Source organism: Epinephelus fuscoguttatus, linkage group LG3 (assembly GCF_011397635.1).
Source record: "Epinephelus fuscoguttatus linkage group LG3, E.fuscoguttatus.final_Chr_v1".
NCBI classification, from domain to species: domain Eukaryota; kingdom Metazoa; phylum Chordata; class Actinopteri; order Perciformes; family Serranidae; genus Epinephelus; species Epinephelus fuscoguttatus.
The window spans coordinates 27,644,859-27,652,488 of record NC_064754.1 but is presented as its reverse complement, the minus strand read 5'-3'; the positions used below and the strand labels follow the sequence as shown (position 1 = coordinate 27,652,488).

At 40.5% G+C, this 7,630-nt stretch overlaps 1 protein-coding gene across 1 annotated transcript; it reads right to left on the bottom strand.

The window, feature by feature from the left end:
- Positions 1-1,206: 1,206 nt before the first annotated feature.
- Positions 1,207-7,530, bottom strand: LOC125886209 (P2Y purinoceptor 14-like). The gene is made up of 4 exons (XM_049572230.1): positions 7,498-7,530; positions 6,968-7,132; positions 2,408-2,667; positions 1,207-2,113 (listed from the first exon to the last, which is right to left on the bottom strand). The coding sequence occupies exons 2-4, from the start codon at positions 7,115-7,117 to the stop codon at positions 1,525-1,527; spliced, it is 999 nt and encodes a 332-aa protein (XP_049428187.1). The 5' UTR covers positions 7,118-7,132; positions 7,498-7,530; the 3' UTR covers positions 1,207-1,524.
- Positions 7,531-7,630: the final 100 nt, after the last annotated feature.

Here is a 7,630-nt window from a genome sequence, read left to right as displayed (position 1 = left end):
AATTTGGTGTTGGTGCAAAATTCATGATAATGCAGGAAATAAAGTGTTTGACGCTCTAAATGTTTTGGGGTAGGAACCCTCAGACCTCCTGCTAAATGTGCCTCCTCCAAATGTTGCAAAAAACCTATGCCCTTTGTGAAATGCTCAGGTGTCCACATACTTTTGTCCGCATAGCACACTAGCATACACCCTGTTCAAAGCTCTCTCTCACACACACACAGAAATCTGTTTTAAGCCTGCCGCTCTATCTCTCCCACTTTCCCTCCGGCTACATCGTGATGACCTCAAAAGCCATTTATTAACATGGATTATATGTCGACAGGAACAAAACCTGGCAGAAAATCAGCGGCTTCACCTCTCTCCTTCTCTTCCTCGCTTCCTCTGAACCTGACACAGACATCGAGATAAAAAGAAAGAGAGGCAGAGAAAAGACGGAGAAATATATGAGAACAGAAGAAAGATTGACCGTCATTGGCCTTTTCTTGGTTCATCATTCAGAGGGCCCTGGGTTTGATTTCCCTCTCTGTGTCTGAGATGAGCCATCAATAACTGTGCTGTTAAAGTCAAGCAGCTCCTCTGGTAGGGGGATCAGAGGAGAGGAGAGGAGAGGAGAGGGAAAAAGGAGAGGACAGGTAACTCTGTATCTGTCTAGAAACTCTGCTTCTCCTCTCACACAACCAACAAAATATTCAAGTACAGGACATCAAAGTAAAATAACCCACTTTCAAAGCGATTGTGGTTATTAGGGGGTAACAGTGCTGGTCAGGTTTTCCACCACTTTTGAGCCAGACCAAAAAAATATCTCGACAAGTATCGGATGGATTGATTGGTTTGGTTGTGTTGTGTGACTTTGATGAATTTGAACAACGTGTTTCGCAAGTGATTGAGCAAACCTGAAGAAGCCACGCGCTTTTCGTTATGTTCAGTTATGTTTATATCAGTTGGTTTTAAAGCAGGGGTGTTACGTTCCCTGATCACGCTCAGGGGATGGGGGAGTAGCAATAAAATTAAACCAGGGAAAAAGAATCAAGGGAGCCGAGTAAAAGCAAAACAAAGGAATTTATTAACAGTAAATAAAATGTTTACAACCAAAACTTAAGATAACTGAAAACTGCTTTCCACTGATAAAGAGGAAAACCAGCGCTACCTAACAGGCTCAGCACAGTTTCACTATCAAATCACAAAGACGGTACAACACAAGCCGTCAAGCCCTCACTCAAAACAAGGCAGCACAAGGATACAAAACAACCCTACAGCAGGTAACAATGGGTTTTGGATTAATTGGGCAAAATCCTGTAACCAGCTCTGTGCATACTGTAATTTAAGTGGACTGAGAGAACCTCCCTATGGCTCTGTTTTCAAGCTTTAGAAAGCCTAGCTCTTGAGACTTTGGCAATTCACAGGTCATTTCAGGGTGAAAGCGTTCCCATTAGCTGTTTTGCAAAAGCAGATCTGCAGAAAGCTGATTCAGTGGCAGAGCATGCTGCAGAGAAAATGTCAGCATCAGCAACAACTGCCTAGTAGTTATGAGGTTCCACACACCAGTCCCAGCCTTAGCTGGGTCCTGAACCCCTTGCAGAGGATGAAGTAGATGATTGGGTCCAGGCAGACGTTAAGAACTGACATGATGATGGTCAGCTCTATCAAGTAGTAGAACACTTTGCTTGACAAACAGTGCCCCCCCAGGAAAACCTGTGGAAGACGAACCAGGTGGTAGGGGATGAAGCAAAAGCAGAAGACACAGACCAGCACTAATATGTTTCTGCGTGACTTTACAAGTTTTGTGGAGCTGGAGGACTCCGGCTGCCTCTGCTGCGCCAGCGACACCCTGCGCGAGGTGCTGTAGTAGAAGAAGACCATGGAGACTAGGACAAACAGGAACAAGGTGGTGGAGCAGGTGTGGACAGTCTTGAAGAGCACGGTGAGCTGTCCACTGTGTAAGGTTTCACAGCGCACTGGGGCAGAGGTCAAAAGTTCCTGGGTGTTAAACGACAGGATAACGAAGGCGCTCGTCACAGCCAGGAGGACAACCCAGGTTACCGTGGAAATGATGTGAGCGGCCCGCAACGTCTGCATGATGTGAGTTCCCAAAGGTTGGACGACCTTCAGATACCTGGAGCAGAGAGAGGTGTCAGGAGGTAACTTCAATACATAGCAGTTACATTGAAGTTTAGCATTCAGCCCTGACTGCGCTCAAATCAAAAAGGTGAATTTGTGTGTCTGACGTGGGAATCTGAGTAGTATCTGGGAGCACTCTTCTTCGGCTCTTAAGGTTAGAGTACTTTGAATGCAGTAGTTTTGTGTTTCCTGTATATCGACATAGCCAGAAAACACATGAAGTTTGTGTATTTTTTTGTTTGTCTTTTCATGCTCTATGCAACATGAAATTCAAATTGTCCTGGCCTACCTGTTAGCGGAAATGTAGCCCATGAACATGATGCTGGCATACATATTGAGGAAGAGGACGGAGGCGCCAAAGTTGCAGTTAATCACGCGAATGGTGAAAGAGCTGCTGGCGTAGTGGATGATGCGGATGGGAAGGCAGAGGCAGAGCAGGAAGTCAGCGGCTGCCAAGTTTTTCAGGTAGACCATCATGCTGCTGGACGCCTTCTGCTGAGCTCGGCAGAAGTAAAACTTTATGACGAAGCCGTTGAGGAAGAAACCCACCTGGAGAGAAAAGAGGATGAGGATGCAGATTTACAATACACATATACAGGCACTCAAAATAAATTTGAGCTTAACAAAAGATTTGATCTGATGGACCGAAGATACTAATTTTCAACCCAATGAGTGAGTCAAATTCCAAATTTTTTTTTTTTATCATGTAAAGGGCTAGTGTGTAGGATTTAGAGGGATATACTGGCAGAAATTGAATGTAATATAATAAGTATGTTTTCTTTTGTGTATAGTCACCTGAAAATAAGAATTGTTGTGTTTTTGTTACCTTTGAATGAGACGTTTATATCTATGACGGGGGAGCACACATAGTTTTTTGACCACAACGCTAGGCCACATCAAGTGAGGTTTACACTGCTCAATGCAATGGTGAAAGAGTTGGACATTTGAGTGGTTTGCAAGTTTTCATTGAAGACTACAGCAGTGATAAATTAATTATGCATCAAAGAAGAAGCGGACTCACCTGATAACCAGCGGTCGGTTAGGTCAGGTGGGCACGTCAATTAATAAGTAGCCTGTCCATGCAGCCCCTCAGTGGCTTTAAGTTTAGGCTGAGTCACTATAACGAGTTTAAGCTCGGCACACAGACGAAGTTTCAGCTGATTGCAATCTACAATCCTCACCACTAGATGTCACCAAATCCTACACACTGTTCCTTTAATGGCATATAGTTCTCTAACATAAGTCAGTTAGAAAAGGTGAAGATACATGGTAACACTTTACAATAAGGTACACAAAATTAGAGTAGTTACTGAGGAACTAATGGGTAGTTACTGAGGAACTACGGTACACAAAATTAGAGTAGTTACTGAGGAACTAATGAGGAATGAATGAGGAACTATTAGTTAATGGTCAGTTCCTCAGTAACTCACAATCAAATTTCAGAGGAGCAGTTACTGAGGAACTAATGAGGAACTATTGAGCAGTTACTGAGGAACTAATGAGGAACTATTGAGTAGTTACTGAGGAACTAAGGCACACAAAATTAGAGTAGTTACTGAGGAACGAATGATGAACTATTAGTTAATGGTCAGTTCTGAATTAACTCATGATCAAATTTCATAGAGGAGTTAATCACGACTTAATGATTAGTGAACTAGTTACTTCATCAGTACAGAATCATTACTCAATAACCCGTCCATTAGTTAACCTTTTTATGTGCTAAAGTAAAGTGACACATAATGAGTAGTCTTTCATTACATTATCATCATCTTTACAATTAGTTCCTTAACAAAAATAATCAGACAGCAGGATTCTTGAGAAGAGTTTTATTCATTATTTTCAGACCACATCCACATTAATATGACCATCCATGTTATTCTGTACGATGATGCCTTAGAAATAAATATGATAGTGTGTCACATTTTAGGTAGGCTAAGCTTAAAGAATTTATCATGGGGGCTGCGTGTAAAGTACTGTATACTGATCACACCGTTGTTCACAGTACAGGTGTTTGAAGTGCACAAAATTTAAAGTAGTTACTATGAAACAAATTTGGAACTAATGATGAACTAACTATTAGTTAATGGTCAGTTCTTCAGTAACTCCTGATCAAATTTCAGAGGAGTATTTACTGAGGTACTAATGAGGAACTAACAATTACTTAATCATTACCTACCCTTTTTGTGTACCCTAAAGTAAAGTGAGACATCAAAATGAGTAGGTAGTGAGTACTGAATCATTAGCTACTCATTTTGATGTCTCACTTTACTTTAGGGTACACAAAAAAAGGTAGGTAATAATGATTAAGTAACAGTTAGTTCCTCATTAGTTCCTCAGTAACTACTCCTCTGAATTTGATCAGGACTTACTGGAGAACTAATAGTTAGTTCATCATTCATTCCAAATTTTCGGCTGATTGAGCACGTTGAGTCGGCAGCGGAGCTTCTCGGTGAGAGAGATCACTCTGATTGGCTGTTGAGGTGTTACATCCTCTTCCTTGTAGCAAGCAAATCTGCCTGTAGTGAAACCGGGGCTAACCGGTGCTTCCTCCTCAGGCTCCACTTCACTCAGCTGCCCGACAGATCCGCTGCTTCTTCCCACTTTAACCTGAATAACAAACCGGAGCTAGCTGGGAGCGGCTAGCGGAGCGTTAGCCGCAGCATGACCGGAGGGAAGCAGCCAGTTAGCCTCCGCTAGCTTCCGGCTCTCCGTTTGGATCCAACCAGAGCACCGAGCCCTGGTTTGTTATACAAGTTAACGTGGGAAGAAGCTGAGTGAAGTTGAGTGAAGTGGAGCCTACGGAGGAAACACCGGGAGCGTCTGGATGTAATAGTCCGTGGAGGTGTTGCGGTGCTCGGCTGCACAGATAGGAAACCCCTCGGCTGACAGGATGTACCACTCTGTCACTCCGCGCTACTTTGTTGATCTCATGCATTCAACGGACTTCCGGTTTCCCATTTTGCGTTATTTCATTTCACGCAGGCGCAGAACGTACGTGCTACTTGGCCGTCGGATGTAGTCTTCTTTTTTTCCCCCACAACTTTATTTAAGACAAGAAGTTTACAGAATGCAGATCTTCAACATTACACATATATGTCATATATCACATATGCCAGGGGGGATAAGAGTTTACAAGAAAATATTAAAAATATAAAATGTTTTCTATGTGTAAACTTATATTTGTGAATGTGAAATCTTGCCAAAAGTAAGATGAGATTAATAATAAATCTTTCAATGGGTTTTGCCGTATTTCTGTTAAAGTCAAAAAGTCCAAACAGCACATCCCTCCAAAACAGCTTAAATTATTTTTTAATATTGTTCGCAATAAAATTACAAATATCACTCCAGAGTCTTTTGACAATGGGGCAGTGCCAAAATAAATGAGTACCAGTTTCAAGCATTGGGTGTAGTCTTTGTGGTGTGTTCAAATGCTACTGACACAGGGTGACGACGTAGACGACGCAACAGTTGGCTTTCGTTGCTGCTAGTTCTCTGATGTCGGTTTGGTGTGTCAGCACCTTGTACAGAATAACATGGATGATTATATTAATGTGTATGTGGTCTGAAAATAATTAATTAAACTCTTCTCAAGAATCCTGCTGTCTGTGATTTTATTTGTTTAGGAACTAATTGTAAAGATGATGATGAAGTAATGAAAGACTACTTCTTATGTGTCACTTTACTTTAGGACATAAAAAGGTTAACTAATGGACGGGTTAGTAACTAGTTCACTAATTATTAAGTTGTGATTAACCCCTCTGTGAAATTTGATCATGAGTTAATGAAGAACTTACCATTAACCAATAGTTAGTTCATCATTAACTACTCCTCTGAAATTTGATCAGGGCTTACTGAAGAACTGACCATTAACTAATAGTTAGTTCATCATTAGTTCCTCATTAGTTCCTCAGTAACTACTCTTATTTTGTATAGCTTAGTTCCTCAGTAACTACTCTTTCGTTCTTCATTCGTTCCTCATTAGTTATTCATTAGTTCTTCATTAGTTCATCAGTAACTACTCTAATTTTGTGTACCGTAGTTCCTCAGTAACTACTCATTCGTTCCTCATTAGTTCATCAGTAACTACTCTAATTTTGTGTAGCTTAGTTCCTCAGTAACTACTCATTTGTTCCTCATTAGTTCCTCATTCGTTCCTCATTAGTTTTTCATTAGTTCCTCATTTGTTCCTCAGTAACTACTCTAATTTTGTCTATCGTAGTTCCTCAGTAACTACTCATTAGTTCCTCATTAGTTACTCATTAGTTCCCCAGTAACTACTCTAATTTTGTGTAGCTTAGTTCCTCAGTAACTACTCATTTGTTCCTCATTAGTTCCTCATTCGTTCCTCATTAGTTTTTCATTAGTTCCTCATTAGTTCATCAGTAACTACTCTAATTTTGTGTACCGTAGTTCCTCAGTAACTACTCATTAGTTCCTCATTAGTTCCTCATTAGTTCCTCAGTAACTACTCTAATTTTGTGTAGCTTAGTTCCCCAGTAACTACTCTAATTTCGTGTAGCTTCGTTCCTCAGTAACTACTCATTTGTTCCTCATTAGTTCCTCATTAGTTACTCATTAGTTCCTCATTAGTTCATCAGTAACTACTCTAATTTTGTGTAGCTTCGTTCTTCAGTAACTACTCATTAGTTCCTCATTAGTTCCTCATTAGTTCCTCAGTAACTACTTTAATTTTGTGTACCTTAATACAAAGTGTTACAAACTGTTTGGTTTAACAAGTGAGATCATGACTGTGAGGAAATCATTAACTAGTTCTCTCTCATGACAAAAGCATAAAACATTTGAACAGACTGATACTTGTAGAAAAGTAATCTGAATTATTGAAACTCACCAGAAACACAAGACTGTAGGCTGTTATAAGGAAGGGCAGGGCTGAAGTTTCGTTCCATTCACAGTTAGTCAAACCGTTGACCTCTGCCTGGTTTGTAACTGATGACTGGTTAAAGGATGAGGTCAATTCTTCTCCTGCTCGATCGTTCATTTTTTAATGGTGGATCTGAAGAAGGTGAGCCCCAATTACAGAACAGCATATACACAAAACAGACTCTCTAGAACAAATCTGCTTTTCCGCACAACAGTCTAAATCCCTGCATAACACAACTGTAGCAACCCATGACGACAAGACTGTGACCAAAAAATCAAGAAATATCACATGAAGGAACCAACAACGGTTTAAACTCAAGTATTCTAATATATTTAAATAATTGTAAGAAATGACTGGTCAAAAAAATGATGGCTTTATTGTACCATCAACGGTGAATTTCGGTCCATAGATATAAAAATAAGTCTAACATTCAAATTTCAGCATCAAAACAGTGAAAGTGCAAAGAAGAAGATGAAATACCTGCAGCATTCACCTACCTACTCCTGTCAGTGTGGATCTCTAATAAAAAAAGACTGTGTACTGCTTCTGTCTACGCAGCTTTCACAGCGGAAGAAGAGCTGCAAAAGTGAGAAGAAAAACACTGACGTGGTTATGATGGCTTAACCTTTA

What these genes read in the sequence shown, in the direction of transcription:
- LOC125886209 (XM_049572230.1), bottom strand. Translation starts at nt 7,117, where the DNA reads ATGAACGATCGAGCAGGAGAAGAATTGACCTCATCCTTTAACCAGTCA. An exon ending in CCTACAGTCTTGTGTTTCTG is followed by an intron (nt 2,668 to 6,967) that starts GTGAGTTTCAAT and finishes TTTTCTCTCCAG; the next exon opens with GTGGGTTTCTTCCTCAACGG. An exon ending in GGCTACATTTCCGCTAACAG is followed by an intron (nt 2,114 to 2,407) that starts GTAGGCCAGGAC and finishes TCTCTGCTCCAG; the next exon opens with GTATCTGAAGGTCGTCCAAC.